At 48.0% G+C, this 19,975-nt stretch overlaps 1 protein-coding gene across 4 annotated transcripts; it reads right to left on the bottom strand.

Annotated features, from left to right (window-relative positions):
* Positions 1-34: 34 nt before the first annotated feature.
* On the bottom strand, positions 35-9,406 carry LOC140390392 (uncharacterized). Of its 4 annotated transcripts, none has more exons than XM_072475524.1 (2): positions 9,342-9,406; positions 35-7,085 (listed from the first exon to the last, which is right to left on the bottom strand). In XM_072475524.1, exon 2 carries the CDS (start codon positions 7,072-7,074, stop codon positions 5,827-5,829), a length of 1,248 nt encoding a protein of 415 aa, XP_072331625.1. In that variant the 5' UTR covers positions 7,075-7,085; positions 9,342-9,406; the 3' UTR covers positions 35-5,826. The 4 variants fall into 4 exon arrangements, with proteins under 4 accessions (XP_072331625.1, XP_072331626.1, XP_072331623.1 ...); XM_072475525.1 differs by having other exon boundaries at positions 9,254-9,362; XM_072475522.1 differs by lacking the exon at positions 9,342-9,406 and adding an exon at positions 9,019-9,239.
* Between the last annotated feature and the right edge of the window lie 10,569 nt (positions 9,407-19,975).

Below are 19,975 nucleotides of genomic sequence, written 5' to 3'. Positions count from 1 at the left end.
GGCCCTTGGCTGCCCAATAATTACAGTCACCAGGTTTGTAAGTTGAAGCACAATTACTGTTTATTTATAACACGGGTAAATAATAATCTTTATTGTCACAAGTAAGCTTACATGGCAATTAAGTTACTGTGAAAAGCCCCTGGTAGCCACATTCCGGCGCCTGTTCGGGTACACAGAGGGAGAATTCAGAATGTCCAAATTACCTAACGTCTTTGGGTATTCGTGGGAGGAAACCGGAGCACCCGGAGGAAACCCACATAGACACAGGGAGAACGTGCAGACTCCACAGTGACTAAGCCGGGAGTTGAACCTGGGACCCTGGCACTCTGAAGCCACAGTGCTAACCACTGTGCTAATGTGGGTAATGGAGAAATATACAATAATTCCAACTGAATAACAAGCAAGGTAACCTACTAACCCCTTTAACTGTCCCATCCTTGACCAACACACACAAGCCCAACAGACACAGAGGGTGTGGTTGGGGTGAGGTGGGGGAGGGGTGGAAATAGTAAGGGCGAAGATCAAAGATGAGTCTTTGTTTTCAATTATTGTTCTGTAGCAGGCGTTCCTCAGAGAACGCTGGTTGATCAAAGCCTTTGGTATACAGCTGGCGATGGTCTTCTTTGCAGACTCATTTAACAGTACAGTATACAGGCAGCAGGCCTTCTGGAGGGTCACTTTAATTCTTATCAAACTGGGCCTTCAACTCAAGGCTCGCACTCAGGCTTATCTTTTCTTAAGATACTACATTTCACATCAAACCCCTGCTTCCAGCTTGTGGTGACGTCATGCCTTTGCAGCCTCGAGAAAATGGTACCCAAACTTACTGGAGAGAGTGAATGTCCTCACGGTGGCCTTCTGAAGAGTGTTTAGCTGGACCTTCTGGGTGAGAAATAATTAGAACCTCCATTAAAGCTGCAGAATCAAAAGTGAAACCAAAAACCCTTGAAGCTCGATATCAGTCCAGTGGGATGAGATCCAATGACCATCTGTTACCGGGCAGAGCACAGCTTTTTGGGCCAATTCGTTGGCCAGCAGCACATCAATCAAACCAAGTCATCACTGAGGCCATCTAATCTCCAATCACCACAGCACAGCCTTATGTATGAATTAAAGGCACAGGTTGTTTAGCCTGAATGTCACAGGTCCATTAAACATCCAGGGATCAAAAATGCAACAACAAAAATAAGAGAAAGTGGAAATAAGGGATCAAACAAGGAATAAACAGGATCAAACAGGAAGGACCTTTACACAATCCTTTACTCAATGTTTTTGAGATTAGGTGCAATCCTGTTCCATGTTTGGGATCAGTAACAATCCTGTTCCGTCTTCGTGATTAGTAACAATCGTGTTCTGAGTCTGATATTAGTAACAATGCTGTTTCATGATTGAGATTAGTAGTAATTCCGGTCTACGTTTCAGATTAATTACAATCGTGTGCCATTTCTGATATTACTAACAATCCATTTCCGTATCTGAGATTAATTACAATTCTGCTGTGTCTGAGATTAATAATAATCGTGTTCCGTGTCTGAGATTAGTAACTATCCTGTTCCGAGTCTGAGATTAGGAACAATCCTGTTCGGAGTCTGAGATTAGTAACAATCCTGTTCCGGATCTGAGATTAGGAACAATTCTGTACCGTGTTAAAATTAGGAACAATGTTGTACCTTGTCAGTGATTACTAACAATCTATTTCCGTGTCTGAGATTAGTAACAATCCTGTTCCGGGTCTGAGATTAGAAACAATCCTGTTCCGAGTCTGAGATTAGGAACAATTCTGTACTGTGTCTAAAATTAGGAACAATCTTTTACCTTGTCAGTGATTACCAACAATCTATTTCCATGTCTGAGATTAGTAACAATCCATTTCTGTGTCTGGGATTTGTAATAATCCAGTTCCGTATTTGAGATTAGCAACAATCCTGTTCCCAATGTTTTTAAGATTAGTTGCATTCCTGTTCCATGTCTGAAATTAGTAACAATCCTGTTCCATGTTTGAGATTAGTAACAATTCTGTTCTGTGTCTGAGATTACTAACAATCCTGTTCTTTGTCTGAGATTAGTAACAATCCTGTTCCTTGTCTGAGATGAGTAACAATCCTGTTCCATATCTGAGATTACTAACAATCCATTTCCGTGTATGAGATGAGTAACAATCAATTTTCGTGTCTGTGATTAATAAAAATCCTGTTTCACGTTTGTGATTAGCAACAAACCCATCCCGCCATTTTTGAGATTAGTTTCATTCCTGTTCCATGTCTGAGATTAGTAACAACCCTGTTCTGTGTCTGTGATTACTAACAATGCAGTTCCGAGTCTGTGATTACTAACAATCCTGTTCTGTGTCTGAAATTAGTCACAATCCTGTTCCAAGTCTGAGATTATTAACAATCCTGTTCTGAGTCTGTGATTAGTAACAATCCTGTACCATGTCTGTGATTACTAACAATCCTGTTCTGTGTGTGAGATAAGTAACGATCCATTTCTGTGTGTGAGATTTGTAATAATCCAGTTCCGTATTTGTGGTTAGCAACAATCCTGTTCCCACTGTTTTTAAGATTAGTTGCATTCCTGTTCCATGTCTGAGATTAGTAACAATCCTGTTCTGTGTCTGAGATTAGTAACAATCCTGCTCCATGTCTGAGGTTAGTAACAATCCTGTTCTGTGTCTGTGATTACTAACAATGCTGTTCCGAGTCTGTGATTACTAACAATCCTGTTCTGTGTCTGAGATTAGTCACAATCCTGTTCCAAGTCTGAGATTATTAACAATCCTGTTCTGAGTCTGAGATTAGAAACAATCCTGTACCATGTCTGTGATTACTAACAATCCTGTTCTGTGTCTGAGATAAGTAACGATCCATTTCTGTGTGTGAGATTTGTAATAATCCAGTTCCGTATTTGTGGTTAGCAACAATCCTGTTCCCACTGTTAGTTGCATTCCTGTTCCATGTCTGAGATTAGTAACAATCCTGTTCGGTGTCTGAGATTAGTAACAATCCTGCTCCATGTTTGTGATTAGTAATAATCCTGTTCCCACAACTTTTGAGATTAGTTGCAATCCTGTTCCATGCCTGAGTTAAGTAACAATCCTGTTCCGTGTCTGAGATTAGTAACAATTCTGTCCTGTGTCTGAGTTTAGTAACAATCCTGTTCCGTTTAGGAGGTTCGCAACAATCCTGTTCCACATATGAAATCAGTAACAATCAAGTTCTATGTATGATATTAATAACAATCCTGTTCCATTTATCAGAGTCGGAACAATTGTGTTCCATGTCAGAAATTAATAACAATACCGTTCCATGTTTAAGGTTAGTAACAATCCAGTTCCCTGTATGAGATTAGTAACAATCATGTTGCACGTCTGTGATTAGTAATAATCCTGTTCCATGTATGGGATTAGTGACAAGCCTGTTCCATGTCTACGATTTTTAACAATCCTGTTTTTTTTCTGAGATTAGTTATAATATTGATTTGTGTTTGAGATCAGTGTAATAATCTTTATTGTCACAAGTAGGCTTACATTAACACTGCAAAGAAGTTACTGTGAAAAGCCCCTAGTCGCCACACTCCGGCGCCTGTTCGGGTACACAGAGGGAGAATTCAGAATGTACAAATTACCCAACAGCGTGTCTTTCAGGACTTGTGAGAGGAAACCGGAGCACCCGGAGGAAACCTACGCAGACACGGGGAGAACGTGGACTCCACACAGTCAATGACTCAAGCCGGGAATCGAATCTGGGACCCTGGAGCTGTGAAGCAACAGTGCTACCCACTTTGCTACTGTGCTGCCCACAACTTTCCTGATCCCACCGTGTTCAAAATTACAAATTCTCCTGTTCCCACAGGGTTTGAGCTTAGTAACAATCCTATTTCCCAGTGTGATTGTGATGAGTAGCAATCCTGTTCCCACCCTGTCTGTGATTAATAACAATCCTGTTCCATGTATGAAGTTCGTAACAATCCCATTCCATGTATCAGATTAATAACAATCCTGTTCTCTATATGAGGTTAGTAACAATCAAGTTCTAAGTATGATATTAATAACAATCCTGTTCCATGTATGAGATTAGGAACAAACCAATTCCATGTATCAGATTAGCAATAATCGTATTTCATGTCAGATATTAGAAACAGTTCTGTATATGAGGTTCGTAACAATCCTCTTCCATGTACAGAATTAGTAACAATCCTGTTCCGTGTCTAAGATTCGTAACAATCCTGTTCCGTGTTTGAGATTAGTAAAAGTCCTGTTCCACATTTTGAGATTCGTAACAATCCTGTTCCTTCCATGTCTGAGATTAGCAACAATCCTGTGCCGTGTTTGGGATCCTGTTCCCACCACATTTGACATTAATAACAATCATGTTCCTACTGTGTTTGAGTCAAGTAACAATCCTGTTCTGTGTTTGAGATTAGTAACTATCCTCTTACCACCTTGTTCGAGATCAGTAACAATCCATTTCTGTGTCTGAGATTGCGAACAATCCTTTTCGCACTGTTTTTAAGATTAGTAATAATCCTGTTGTCGCAGTTTTTGACAATGATTAATAATCCTGTTCCTTCCCCAAGTTTGAGATTAGTAAGATCACTTGATGACAAATTTATCAAGCAATAAGAGTGATTGCGAAATTTGACTTTATTCGATAAGCAGTCGACGATCGTGCCCAATATTGTCCTCCGAGCTGAAATGAATAACCATCGCAAACCTGCATTAAAAACTACACATTCAATTCTTTAAATTTAACTAGAGCGATTGAGAGCCCAGCATGCAAAACACAAGCTCACTAGATGGATTTGCAGGGTTACTGGGAGTATACAGGTCAATCTGAGCCGGGGGGGGTGGGGGGGGGGGGGGGGGGGGGGGGGGGGGGGGGAAGAGCAGACAGACCAGGTCCTGTACTAACCGGGGTCAGTTAATGCTCAGCTCCCATTGGGAACCGACTTAGCAGAACTAGCATGTACTGAATCCAGGCTGGGCCTCAAGTGGAGGATGGGTGGGGGAGGGTAGAGCGGTCAACTGGTGACCTCCGCTCTCCACCTGTGCCCAAATTGACAGGGCACCTGAAGAGGGAAAAGATGTTTGGGTAAAGATGCAGAGAGAGAACAGCACGGTGGCACAGTGGTTAGCGCTGTTGCCTCACGGCGCCGAGGCCCCAGGTTCGATCCCAGTTCTGGGTCACTGTCCATGTGGAGTTTGCACATTCTTCCCGTGTTTGCGTGGGTTTCGCCCCCACAACCCAAAAGATGTGTAGGGCAGGTGAATTGGCCACGCTAAATTGCCCCTTAATTGGAAAAAATGAATTGGGTACTCTAAATTTAAAAAATAGATGGTAGCGAGGGGGTGCGGAGGCTGTGTGGCTTTGCAGGAAGGCGGGTCCAAATTGACAGGGCACCTGAAGAGGGAAAAGATGTTTGGGTAAAGGTGGCAGAGAGAGGGCAGCATGGTGGCACAGTGTTTAGCGCTGCTGCCTCACGGCGCCGAGGTTCCAGTTCGATCCCGGCTCTGGGTGGGTCACTGTCCGTGTGGAGTTTGCACATTCTCCCCGTGTCTGCGTGGGTTTCGCCCCCACAACCCAAAGATGTGCAGGGTGGGTGGATTGGCCACGTTAAATTGCCCCTTAATTGGAAAAAATGAAATGGGTACTCTAAATTAAAAAAAAAAGGTGGCAGAGAGGGGGTGAGGAGGCTGTGTGGCTTTGCAGGAGGGTGGGTCCAAATTGCATTTTTGGGACTGTTGAAGAACCATCCCCCCTTCACATCCCACCCCCAGCAACCTCCCCCCCCCCCCCCAAAACACCACTGCCCGACCCCCCACACGGGCTAGGGCACCACCACGTTGATCTCGGCCAGCTTGCTCTCAGTGGAGTTCTTGCCGGTGGTCTTGCCATGTTGGTCACGCAGGTGGACCCGCAGCGTGTTGTAGTGGGTGAAGCGCATGTCGCAGTAGTTGCAGCAATGGGGCGAGTCGCCACTGTGCACATTCATGTGGTCCTTGAGCGAGCGGTTCTGGGTGAATGTCTTGCCGCAGATGGCGCAGCAGTACGGCTTGAAGCCGGTGTGCACGTTGATGTGCTGGGCCAGCCGCGCGTTCTTCTTGAAGACCTTGCCGCACAGCAGGCACATGTAGAGCTTGTGGACCACCATGTGGGCGGCCAGGTGCTCGCGGTGCTCAAAGGGGGCGCCGCACTCGGAGCAGTGCACTGGCTCGGGTCGCCCGGGGGCTTCTGCCCTGGTGCCTGCCGCTGATGCCGACTCTTCCGCGGGCTGGTAGAAGCCACCATAGAAGCCACCGGTGCGGTACTCCTCGCTGGCTGAGCTCTCGTAGTCTTCCTCTTCCTGCAGCTCTTCCTGCACCACTACGAATCCCTCGTCCTCCATCCCCTCGGCCTTGGCGCGCTCCGGATAACCCAGGGCCCCTTCACAACCCCGGCTGCCCTCTACCGTGGAGTGTATGCGACAGTCAGTCTCCAGGTAGGCAGCAGCGGGCACCGCGCCTTCCTGCTCTCCGGGGAGAGCCGGGTGTGCCGGCTCAGTCTCCACCTTTACTGGCTCACCTCCGGGCACCGCGCCCTTGCCCGTCGGCCAGCCAGGGAGGCTCTCCGACTCGGGCGCCAGCCGCTCCGAGGAGCTGGCGATCTGCGGGCTGCCTGGGCGCCCTTCCCCCTCTCCCTCCTCGGTGATCAGCGAGGCCACACAAGGCGACAGCGACTGCCGGCACTTCTCCACCACGTGCTCCATCTGGAGGCAACTGGCCGCCGTCAGGTAGTCCACGATGTCCCGGAATGGGAATTCCAGCCTACCGGTATAGCAGGAGAGCAGCAGATGCAGCACCACCTCCGATGCAGCCATTGGGAAGACCTGCACCTCCTGCGAGGGGTTCATGTGAAAGCGGTCCCTCAGGAAGGGGGAGCAGGCTGCCAGCACCACCCGGTGCCCAGGGAACCGCAGTCCCCCCACCAGAATGGTCACATCGCAGAACCACTCTTCCAAACGCAGCTCGTTCATCTTCTTCATCGTTGCCCCATCATGCTCAGGAAATTGGAATCGCAACAGCTTCCCCGTCGCCATCGTTCTCCCGGCTGAAAGGAGAAAGATAGATGGAAGTTTTAGGATGTTGTCAGGGTGCATTGTTGCTGCGCAGGTATCGGGCTGTGGAAAGCCAACTGACCACGTAAAGATTCTCTTTCATTTAAAGCAGCGCAAGGCTGAGGGCCGAATTGATGGATAATTCAGAGGGAACTTTACTCTGCATCTAACCCGTGCTGTACCTGTCCTGGGAGTGTTTGATGGGACAGTGTAGAGGGAGCTTTACTCTGTATCTAACCTGTGCTGTACCTGTCCCGGGAGTGTTTGATGGGGACAGTGTAGAGGGAGCTTTACTCTGTATCTAACCCGTGCTGTACCTGTCCTGGAAGTGTTTGATGGGACAGTGTAGAGGGAGCTTTACTCTGTATCTAACCTGTGCTGTACCTGTCCTGGGAGTGTTTGATGGGACAGTGTAGAGGGAGCTTTACTCTGTATCTAACCCCGTGCTGTACCTGTCCTGGGAGTGTTTGATGGGACAGTGTAGAGGGAGCTTTACTCTGGTATCTAACCCAGTGCTGTACCTGTCCTGGAAGTGTTTGATGGGACAGTGTAGAGGGAGCTTTACTCTATCTAACCCGTGTGGTCTGAAAGCAGTGACTGATGTAATGCAGGCAAACACATCAAGCAATGCACAGTGTACACCAAATTCTACAAATAGCAAATGAGATCACAATTTTTTAACCAATCAGCTCCCTGGCTCAACATTTACTGGTGCCCACCACAGTGGCCATTAACATTAACCTGAAAGGACAGATGGGGCAAAGATTTAACTCCTGGTTTCTGCCTGGATAATTAAAATAAACAACTGAGGCACTGGTGGAAATGGGGGTGAGGGTAGGAAGGGATAATCTGGAAAATGAGGGGCCTCCGGAAAGCCACTCAATATGTTTTTAAAAATGTGTTCATGGGATGTTGCCGTCACTGGCTGGGCCATCCCGGAGGGCTTTTAAGAGTCAACTACATTGTGATGGATCTGGAGCCACATGTAGGCCAGACCAGGTAAGGATGACAGATTTCCTTCTTGAAAGGACATGAGTGAACCTGATGGGATTTTACAACGATTGATTCGTTGTCATTAAACTTTTAATTCCAGATTTTATTTTTATCAAATTCAAATTTCCCCATCTGACATGGCGGGATTCAAACACAATCGCCACGGTATTACCCTGGGTCTCTGGATTACTGATCGAACGACAGCACGGTAGCATTGTGGATTGCACAATTGCTTCACAGCTCCAGGGTCCCAGGTTCGATTCCCGGCTTGGGTCACTGTCTGTGTGGAGTCTGCACGTTCTCCCCGTGTGTGCGTGGGTTTCCTCCGGGTGCTCCGGTTTCCTCCCACAGTCCAAAGATGCGCAGGTTAGGTGGATTGGCCATGATAAATTGCCCTTAGTGACCAAAATTGCCCTTAGAGTTTGGTGGGGTTACTAGGTTATGAGGATAGGGTGGAGGAGTGGACCTTGGGTAGGGTGCTCTTTCCAAGAGCCGGTGCAGACTCGATGGGCCGAATGGCCTCCTTCTGCACTGTAAATTCTATGATATGATACTCTGTGACAATACCACTGCCTCCCAATGTGGAGCTACCTTCAGGGCCACTCCTATCCAAGCAAATCATGCCGCCGCACCCTGGAACTCAACTCCAATCGAATTTTAAAAAATATTCATAGAGAAGTGGCAAATGACCCAGCTGAAGTCTTTCCAGATAAGCCCCCACGCACCCCACCCTGCTCTTAGACTACCGGCACCTCACAAATGTGGCACTACTCCTTTAATTAAAGGGACCAGCACAGGACACTCCTTCATTTATAATCTTTCTATAACCTAAACAACAGCTTTCACAGCTGAGGGATGGCGCTGCCGATTTAAGAAGATGCCAACATTCAACGGGAGCAGTATCCGCCCGCACTCGTGAAGCTAGCAACCTACCAGGTTGTTGCCCCTTTAAGACACCAACATTTAAAGGGACCAACATCCGACTCGTCGCATCTCCATTTTTTTTTCTCGCAGCCAGCATTGGCGCGGGGAGGGTACTGCCCCTTTAAGATATTTAAAGGACCGAGCATCCAACTTCATCCCCACACCCCTCCCCCATAATAAATCGCCTGCCCAAGAGGGAGGGCTGCTGTCCCTTTAAGAAGGGGAAGATTAAAGGGATGGGCACCTCCCGGTGGTGGGGACAAGTCCGGGACACGCTCCCTCTTCCCCCGCCGCCGTCCCTCCCCTCGGTGGCCACCCGGCCCCGGACTCACCGGGCAGAGCGGGAGCGGCTCCCAATTGCTGCAGTCCCCGGTGGGTGGCCGACCAAGGTTCCTGCTCTCCCTCCCCCCGGCAAATTCCGACGACAGACGGGCCGACCAGTAGCAGCACCGGAGTTTGCAACCAGAAGGACCAAAGAAAACCCTGTAAAAATGTGGAGAATGACTGGTACTGTTTCCAAACTAGAATGCTACATATGTAAGATATACAAAGCCGGTTCAGAATAGTACCTGACATTTCCAAATGGCTACTGGCTTTTCTGCCCGTGACTCCAAATCGGACATATCAGTGGAGGGGACGCCCTGACCGCAAAATGAAATGGCCAAACCAACCGCTCACCTCACCCCATGACAATCACCACAGCCTGTCATAAGTCAAACAGCACAGAAAAAGGCCCTTCGGCCCACTATGTCCCCTGCTTCTTGAGGGTTGAAGATGACTTGCTTCCACTCTGGAGAGTTAGGTTCAGCGGTGACTGAATAGTCCAATCCTGATCCACAGACTCTGCCACAGGTTTGGCAGGTGGTGTTTGACGACGTAGTTGGGTGGAACGTTCTATATTCTGCACTCTCCTTCCACTGTTTACCCTTGGCCTCAGCGGGCTCCACCCTGTGCCGCTAAAAGTGATTGGCGCCTTCGCGGAATGCTTCTCCAGTTCTAAGGCAAGGGATGCCCACGTGTTGATGGGGATGTTGCAATTATTTAGGGAGGCTTTCAGAGTGTCCTTGTAGTGTTTCCTCTGACATCCTAGTGACCGCTCGCCATTGTGGAGCTCGGAGTCTTGTGTCGTGCATGCGGGCAGAGTCTTGTGTCATGCATGGGGGGGAATCTGGCTCCCCTCCATCGCAGCTGGTCGAGCGTGACCAGTGCCTCAATACTCACATTGGTAAGCCTATCCTGACGGTTGATTTGCAGGATTTTGGGGAGGCAGTGTTGGAATTTGAGGTGTTTGCTTTTCATTGTCCATGTTTCGGATGCATGCAGGAAGGCGGGACCATGAGCTTGTTGCTGGATTTAAGGTCTCACGTGTCATAAGACTGCACAGGAGCATTGGAGTCGATGATGGATTTTGTCGTTAATGTCTGCTCGTGCAGAGATGAAGCTTCTGAGATTTGGGAAATGTCCATATTATCCAGGGGTTCACAGTGGATCTTGACAGTTGGGGGGGAGGGGGGGGGGGAGCTTTGTGTGGCAGGATCAGACTGGTGGAGAACCTTTGTGTGAGGCCCATTCTCTCATATGCCTTGGTGAATGCATTGATGATGGTTTGTAGCTGGGCTTCTGAATGTGTGCACACCAAGGTGCCATCTGCGTACCGCAGCTAGCTCGATGACAGAGGTTGGGCTGGTCTTGGTTCTGGCCTGGGGGCGTCGGAGGTTGAGCGGTTTCTCGCTTGTCCGGTAGGCTAGCTCCACTCCAGCAGGGGGCTCCAGGGTGATGGAGTGTTGCTGCGAGGAAGATGGAGAAGAGCATTGGTGTGATGACGCAACCTGTTTGACCCCAGTTTGCACATCCATTGTTGGTGGTTCCGATGGCGAGGATCGCGGCTTTCATGTCATCGTGGAGCAGGTGGAGATTGGTGACAAATTTCTGTGGGCAGCTGAATTTGAGGAGGATGCTCCAAAATTCCTCACAGTTGACAGAATCGATGGCCTTTCCAAGATCGAAGAAGCCCATGTACATAGGTTGATGCTGGTCCCTGCACTTCTCCTGGATTTGCCCCGCGCTGAAGTTCATCTCCATTGAGCCTCTTGATGGGCAGAAGCCGCATTGAGACTCAGGAAAGAGCTCTTCAGCCACTGGGAGGAGGCAGTCGAGGAGGATTCTCGCAATGACGTTAGTACAGCACTTGAGCTCGGATTGGAGTTTTAAGAAAATAGGGGTCTCCCATTTAAGACTGAGAGGAAGAGATTTTATTTTCTCTCAAAAGGTTGTTAGTCTGTGGAATTATTTTCCTCATAGAACCAGAAAACTGGAGGCTGGGTCATTGGATGTTTTTTAATGCCAAAATAACTAGATTCTTGTGCAACAGGGAGCCAAAATGTTACAGAGGGGGGGAGATAATGTAGGAAAGGAGAGTTAAGGCCACAATTAGATCAACCATGGTCTTATATGGCAGAGCAATCTGGAGGGGCCCAATGGCCTACCTCTGATCCTAATTCGTATGTACGTGTGAGTGTTGCCATCGAGTCATCTTGCCAACGAGTTAGCATCCCATTCTAATAAAAACTGCAAAGTGCTGTGATACCTTCACAGGTCTGGCAGCATCTGAGGGGAGAAAAATAGAGTTAATGTTTCAACGTTTCTTCAGCACAGAATTGTACAGCTCCGATGAAGAGTCAAGATTGGTTTTGAAAGGTTAATTCCGTTTCTCTCTCCACAGATGCTGCCACACCTGTGGAGGTCTTCCAGTACTTCCTGCTTTTATTCCAGACCTCCAAAACCTGCAGTATTTCATTTGTACTTCAGCGCCTCTTTTCCCCTGTGGTCCAAACAAACAGTTGCCATCCTTTTGAAATTTGGCACTCTTGCCTTTGTCCTGATGAATGCAAGATGATAAGTTTTGGTAGCATGTTTCTCTTTTCGCCAGTTAATCACATTTTTCAATTGTTCAGTGTTTAATTCTGTGTGTCTGTCGTCATAATTGGCCTTTAACTCCTTTTCTGTAACAAGATTTGTGGACTCTGGCTAACACTGGCTGCGGTAATAGTAGTGTGGCCAAGCATGTCTCGGCTGGGTGAACCTGCGAGATACATGACATTGAACTCGTACTGATAAAGATGAGCTGACCATCTGTAGATGTGCAGAGGTCGATCACCAGATCCTGACTTGGTTCGCAATAAAATCAGCATTTCATGATCAGTGTTGAACTTCACATGTGGTCAAAAATCGAACAGTTGAACCCAACACCATCCATCCACCCACCCTACTGCAACTAATTACAACCCTGCTGTTTTGGTTTAAAATGGCCTCTTTTGGATCGCCACAGTTTGCGTCAACCTCAATTCCCAAATCAGTGCTTGGATGGACATTTGATCCTTAAACACCAACCCATGAACCCAATGTGGACAACACTCCAGGTAACTCACGGATGCCACATGTCAAGAGATCAGGAGCATACTCATCTCATTGTAACAAAGGCATCTTCAACAGTGCTATTTTCCCTCAGTACTGTCTCTCCGACTACACAGCGTTCCCTGAGTCCGGAGTGCCCAATAGTGCAACGCTCCCTCAGTACTTGAAACCTGACAGTGCAGTGATCCTAGGTGCTGACCCTCTGAGAATGCTGTCCTCCCTCAGTACTGACCCTCTGACAGTGCAGCACATTCTCAGTACTGATCCTCTGACATTGAAGCCCTCCCTCAGTACTGATCCTCCAACAGTGCAGCCCTCCCTCAGTACTGTCCAATAGCCTCCTGACCAGGAGAATAGTTTGGCAGGGCTTCCCGTTCCACCAACTGTAGCTGCAGGCGGGTCTTTCATCCCTCTCCTGGGAGGACATCCTGTGTTAGAGAGCTGCCAGCCACATGATTTTACCTGCAGAACTCCAGCCCCTGCAGCGACAGGGACTGCAATGGAGAGACGAGGAAGTTCTTGGAGATGACAGAGCCCAAATCCCAGGACTGGACAGAGAGGTAGGTTGGAAATCCTCCCACTCACCCAAAAAAGTGAGGCTGGGAGGGAAACAGTCCTTCAGTGGCCAATAAAGGCCACTTAAAGGCCTTAACTGGAGCCTGGGCAAAGGGCCCTTCGGAGGTTCTGTCCACCCCAGTGTAAATTCACTGTGAGTTTGAGAAGCCCAACGGGAAGCCCGTTCCTTGTGACCACCCCCCCCCCCCAACCCCCTTCCTAAAAGCCCACTGGAGGGGGTAAATTCAGGCCTATGTAATTCTCCATTGCAAATATTTGCCTCATTTTTTTCTGAATTGGTGGGATGTTCGTCACTGCAACCACCTACTGTGCCAATTCCAACAGTCCTTTGCAGGTAGAAATTTCTGGAAATCTCGCACCACGTTCCCACAGTGAGCATTTTTGCTTTTCATCATCGGTCTGACCCTCAACTCAAGGATGACTTCTCCTCCAGGTCTGGAGTCAAGTTTTTATTGATGAGTTTGAATTTAAGTTCCAGAGCATTAGTTTGGGCCTCTGGATTACGATCCAGTGATATTAGCACCAGTCCACCATCTCCCCACAGCACCCTTAAAAAGGACTTCATGAAACACTTTTGAGATATTGCGAAAGGTGCTGACAGAAATGCAAATCTTCCTTTTGTTAAACATGCAATAAACCTCGCACTATTCGGCTTCTTGTTACTCTCCTGCTAATTGCTCAATAATTACTTCCTCATTCTTAAAGCTTTTCACTCTTTGCTTCTCAGTTACCCTGTGGGGAGGGGCAATTTCCCTCGGGGTTCATAGAATCTCTACAGTACAAAAGGAGGCCATTTGGCCCACCGAGCCTACACTGACCCTCTGAAAGAGCACACTATCTAGGCCCAATCACATGCCCTATCCCCATAATCCCACCTAACCTGCACATTTTTGGACTGTGGGAGGAAACCGCAGCGCCCAGAGAAAGCCCACGCAGACAAGGGGAGAACGTGCAGACTCCACAGTCTGATTGAAGTTTGGTCCCTGGTGCTGTGGGGCAGCAGTGCTAGCCATTGTACCCCAAGTCGCAGAGGTTGCACAGTGTCACCAGTGTTCAGTGAGTATCTAATAATGTAGTTCCTGGGAGTGCAGTCTTTTCGTAGTGCCCCCCTTCCCCCCACCAACAGAACAAAACCCAATATTGGTGGTGAGGAGAATGGAAGGAACAATATAACTGTTGTACATTTTATATTTTGGCTCCATGTAGAAATGACACACCAGCTTACATGTGTGTAGGAACTTTATTTACAGTGCATCCTCGGTGTTTCTGCTCTGGCTTCCAGCTCTTTGTATAGTTCTTTTGTTCTTCTGAGTCCACAGCCAGGCTTAACCAATCAAGCACGGTGAGCATCAATAGTAAACAGACTCACATAATCAAATATGGAAAAAAATGAACATTGCAATAACTGAGAACAAACTCGCATCCTTCCAACAGGGCTTACCATGATACTCGACCAGCAGGGAAGGGTTGGGATAGAACTGCAGAGGAGATTTAGCAGGATGTTGATTGGGCTGGAGAGTTATAGCTATGAAGAGGATTTGGATAGACTGTGGTTGTTTTCCTTGGAGCAGAGGAGGGTGAGGGGGAATGTGACTGAAATGTATAAAATTAGGAGGGGCACAGAGTAGACAGGAAGCTTTTCCCCTTGGTGGAGGGGTCAATGACCAGGGGGCATAGATTTAAGGTAAGGGGCAGGAGGTTTCAAGGGGATGTGCGGAAAAATATTTTCTGCAGGGTGGTGGGAGTCTGGAACTCGCTGCCTGAAAGGGTGGTGGAGGCAGAGACCCTCATAACATTTAACATAGAACATCATCATAGAATTTACAGTGCAGAAGGCCATTCGGCCCATCGACTCTGCACCGACACACTCAAGCCCTCACTTCCACCCCATCCCCGTTATCCCAATAACTCCTCCTAATCTTTTGGACACTTAAGGGCAATTTAGCATGGCCAATCCACCTAACCTGCATGTCTTTGGACTGTGGGAGGAAACTGGAGCACCCGGGGGAAACCCACGCAGACATGGGGCAGCATTGTGGATAGCACAATTGCTTCACAGCTCCAGGGTCCCAGGTTAGATTCCGGCTTGGGTCACTGTCTGTGTGGAGTCTGCACATCCTCCCCGTGTGTGCGTGGGTTTCCTCCGGGTGCTCCGGTTTCCTCCCACAGTCCAAAGATGTGCAGGTTAGGTGGATTGGCCATGCTAAATTGCCCTTAGTGTCTAAAATTGCCCTTAGTGTTGGGTGGGGCTACTGGGCTATGGGGATAGGGTGGAGGTGTTGACCTTGGGTGGGGTGCTCTTTCCAAGAGCCGGTGCAGACTCGATGGGCCGAATGGCCTCAATCTGCACTGTAAATTCTATGATCTATGGGGAGAACATAGACTCCGCACAGACAGTGACCCAGCGGGGAATCGAACCTGGGACATGGTGCTGTGAAGCCACAGTGCTAGTCACTTGCGCTACCGTGCTGCCCATTTAAGAAGTATTTAGATGAGCACTTGCGATGCCAAGGCATACAAGGCTATTGGCCAAGTGCTGGAAAATTGGATTAGAATACTGAGGAGGTTGTTTTTGACTGGGACAGACACAATTGACCAAAGGGCCCTTTCTGTGCTGTAGATTTCTATGACTTTATAACTGACTAATTCCCGAATTGTCTCTCCAAGATCAACCAAATCCGATCTGTCTGCAAGGTGGAAGTTTGTAGGTCAGTTTTTAAAAAATGTACACTTGGGTGCCTCACAGGCAAGGTCAATGTTTATTAATAAAAGTAAATTATTGCGGATGCTGGAATCTGAAACGAAAGAGAAAATGCTCGAGAGTCTCAGCAGGTCTGGAAGCATCTGTAATGAGAGAAAAGAGCTAACATTTCGAGTCCGATGGCCCTTTGTCAAAGCTAACAGACAGAGACAGTGAGAAATATTTATACTGTGGAGTGAGAATGAAAGTTGAGTCATAGCCACAGAACCCCAGGGAAACCGGGTGCTAATAGCCACAGTTTATGGCCAATGTTTATTGTCCATTCCTAATTGTCATTGAGAAGGTGAAATGAAAATCGCTTATTGTCACAAGCAGGCTTCAAATGAAGTTACTGTGAAAAGCCCCTAGTCGCCATATTCCACCGCCTGTTCGGGGAGGCTGGTACGGGGATTGAACCGTGCTGCTGGCCTGCCTTGGTCTGCATTAAAAGCCAGCTATTTAGCCAGTGAGGTGGTGGTAAGCCACCTACTTAAATCGTTGCAGTCCATGTGGTGAAGTTGTGGGAGGGAGTTGTGGTGACAATGAAGTAACAATGATATATTTCCAAGTCAGGATGGTATGTGGCTTATAGAACCTGTAGATGCTGGTGTTCCCTTGTGTCTGCTGCCCCTGTCCTTCTCAGAGCTAAAGCTTACTGGCTTGGAAAGTGCTGTCGAAGGAGTCTTGGTAAATTATTGCAGTGCATCTTCTATATAGCGCACACTGTTACCACTGTGCATTGATGGAGGAGGGAGTGAATGTCTAAGGTGGTGGATGGGGTGCCAATTAAGCGTGCTGCTTTGTCCTAGATTGTGTCAAACTCCTTGAGTATTGTTGGAGCTGTACTCATACAGGAAAGTCACACCCTTAACCTGTGCCTTGGGCATGATGGACAAGCCTTGGGGAGTCAGGAGATGAATGACTTGTTGCAGAATTCCTAGTCTCTGACCTGCCCTTGTCGCCACAGTATTTATGTAGCTGGCCCATTTTGTTTCTGGTACTCCATAGACCAGAATGAGGGGTCATCAACATCTGACCACGGGAAGTAGTTGAGACCAAAACAATGTATGTTTTCAAGATGCAGTTAGATATAGCACTTGGGCCGAAGGGGATCAAAGGATATGGGGGAATTGGATGATAAGCCCTGATCAGCTGATTGGCCTCCGCCTGCTCCTATTTGTGATGTATATATGAACCTACAAGATTCTGAGGGGGCTTTATAGGGTGGACACTGAGAGATTGTTACTGCTGCTCGGGGGATCTAAAACACGGGGCCCAGGCTCAGCATAAGGGGCTGATTATTTAGGACTGAGGTGAAGAGAAGTGGTTTCACTCAAGGGGATATGAGTCTTAGCAATTCTAAACCGCGAGGGGTTGTGGATGCTCCGCCACTGAACACATGTGAGACTGGATCAGATAGATTTGTGATCCCTCAGGAAATAAAGGGGGCGACTGGGAAAGTGGAGTTGAATTTCATAATCAGCCATGATCATATTGAATGGTACAGCAGGCTTTGGGGTCTACTCCTGCTCTTCCCTCTTGTTCTCTGGTGTACTTTCAAAGATATTTAGGCAGTCCAGCGAGAGGCTATGCTCGACAAATTTGCCACTCCGGCTCACAATTCCACCAAGGAAAGAATGCTGGATAAAGTTTTCATTGCGGATTTTTGATAAATTAATTCTCTGGATATGGGAGTCACCATCAAGGCCGGAATTTGATTGCCCCGAGCAGAACGAGCGGTGGTCACCAATATTTAATAGCGTAATGGTGCAGAAGACAGCTCGACTGCTTGGTTGTGGGTCTGGAATCACGTACAGGCTCAGAGCCAGGGAAGGATGGCAGACTTCAAGATTTGGGAGTGATTTGAACTGTGAGGAGAATAGTGATAAGTGCCAGGCAATGGTCATCTCCAACAAGAGAGGATCCAATCATCTCCCCATGACATTCAATGGCATGACCATTGCTGGATCCTCCATGGTCAACATCCTGGGGAGTTCCATTGACCAGAAACTGAATTGGACCAGCCACATTAATACTGTGGCTACCAAGGCAAGTCAAAGCCTAGTGTCATGAGAATGTACCTTTAAGAAATGGGTGTTTATCAGTAATGTCAGAGTGTGGGTGGAGCTGGGCTGTCTGTGGTGTAGGGACTGCAACGGTTCAAGAAGGCAGCTGACTTCCATCTTCTGAAGGGCAGCTAGAGGCGGGCAATAAATGCTGGTCTAACCAGGGATGCCCACATCCCGTAAATGAATAAAAATAAACTTCAAAAGGACACAGAAAGGCTGGTGGAATGGGCAGACAAGGGGCTGATGAATACAAGAGAACCAATATAAAATAAAGGGGGGGGGGGGGGGGGGCGGGGTGCAGGAGCAGAGGGCCTGGGTGTATCTGTGCACAAATCACTGAATGTGGCATAATAAAGCGTACAGGTTCCTAGGTTTTATTAAAGAACAAAAGAGAACAAAGAAAAATTACAGCACAGGAACAGGCCCTTCAGCCCTCCCAGCCTGCGCCGATCCAGATCCTTTATCTAAACCTGTCTTCTATTTTCCAAGGATCTACTTCCCTCTGTTCCCCGCCCGTTCATATATCTGTCTAGATGCATCTTAAATTATGCTATTGTGCCCCCCTCTACCACCTCCGCTGGCCAAGCATTCCAGGCACCCACCACCCTCTGCGTAAAAAACTTTCCACGCACATCTCCCTTAAACTTTCCCCCTCTCACCTTGAAATTGTGACCCCTTGTAATTGACACCCCCACTCTTGGAAAAAGCTTGTTGCTATCCATCCTGTCCATTCCTCTCATAATTTTGTAGACCTCAATCAGGTCCCCCCTCAACCTCCATCTTTCCAACGAAAACCATCCTAATCTACTCAACCTTTCTTCATAGCTAGCACCCTCCATACCAGGCAACATCCTGGTGAACCTCCTCTGCACCCTCTCTAAAGCATCCACATCCTTCTGGTAATGTGGCGACCAGAACTGCACGCAGTATTCCAAATGTGGCCTAACCAAAGTCCTACACAACTGTAACATGACCTGCCGACTCTTGTACTCAATACCCAGTCCGATGAAGGCAAGCATGCTGTATGCCTTCTTGACCACTCTATCGACCTGCGTTGCCACCTTCAGGGTACAATGGACCTGAACTCCCAGATCTCTCTGTACATCAATTGTCCCCAGGACTCTTCCATTGACCGTATAGTCCGCTCTTGAATTAGATCTTCCAAAATGCATCACCTCGTATTTGCCTGGATTGAACTCCGTCTGCCATTAATAGGGACATTGAGGATAAAAGCAAGGACGGTATGTTAAATCTGTATAAAACACAGGCTCAGCCTCACCCGGAGGATTGGGGGCAGTTCTGCACACCTTAGGAAAGATGTGACGACATTAGAGGAGGTGCAGAGTCTCAGACATGATTCACAAGCATGGTTCCAGGGATGAGGAACTTCACAGACTGGAGAGGCTGGGACTGTTTTCCTTGGGGAATGAAGACTGGGAGGAGATTTGAAAGAGGCGTTCAAAATCATGAGGGCTGCAGCCAGAGGAAAAGGTGTGGAAGGACGGAGAACGAGAGTGCTCAGATTGAAGGTAATTGGCAAACGGAACAATGGCAGCATGGGGAAAACTCTTTACGCCCAGCGAGTGGGTGAGATCTGGAATGCACTGACGGAGAGTGTGGCGGAAGCAGGGTCGACTGAGGCTTTCAAATGGGATCAATTTGCAGGGCCACTGGGGAGGAGGCAGGAGGTGAATTACTCCTTCAGGGGCCCGCACAAACAGAACGGACCCATGACCACTACCACCTAGGACAAGGGCAGCAGGTGCCTGGGAACACCACCGTCTGGAGGTTCCCCATCAAGCCACACACCATCCTGACTTGGAAACATATCGGCCATTCCTTCATTGTCGGTGAGTTAAAATCCTTGAACTCCCTTCCGATAACAGCACTGTGGGTGAACCACCACAGGAACTGCAGCAGTTCCAGAAGGCAGCTTACCACCAATGGCAACATGGGATGGCACCAAATGCTGGTATTGACCGCGTCGCCCATATCCCGTAACTGAATTTAAAAAAAGAATGGATTGTAAGATTTCCTCCCCTGAGGCGACATTAGTGAACCAGTTGAGGTTGATGGGCGGCAGGGTAGCACAGTGGTTAGAACTGTTGCTTCCCAGCGGCAGAGACCCTGGTTCGATTCCCGGCTTAGGTCACTGCCTGTGTGGAGT

Source organism: Scyliorhinus torazame, chromosome 14 (genome assembly GCF_047496885.1).
Source record: "Scyliorhinus torazame isolate Kashiwa2021f chromosome 14, sScyTor2.1, whole genome shotgun sequence".
In the NCBI taxonomy this organism is placed as follows: Eukaryota; Metazoa; Chordata; class Chondrichthyes; order Carcharhiniformes; family Scyliorhinidae; genus Scyliorhinus; species Scyliorhinus torazame.
The sequence above is the reverse complement of the archived record's forward strand: the minus strand, read 5'-3'. Positions and strand labels throughout refer to the sequence as shown.

What these genes read in the sequence shown, in the direction of transcription:
- LOC140390392 (XM_072475522.1), bottom strand. Translation starts at nt 9,106, where the DNA reads ATGCTGGCTGCGAGAAAAAAAAATGGAGATGCGACGAGTCGGATGTTG. An exon ending in CTTAAAGGGGCAACAACCTG is followed by an intron (nt 7,086 to 9,018) that starts GTAGGTTGCTAG and finishes TTCTCCTTTCAG; the next exon opens with CCGGGAGAACGATGGCGACG.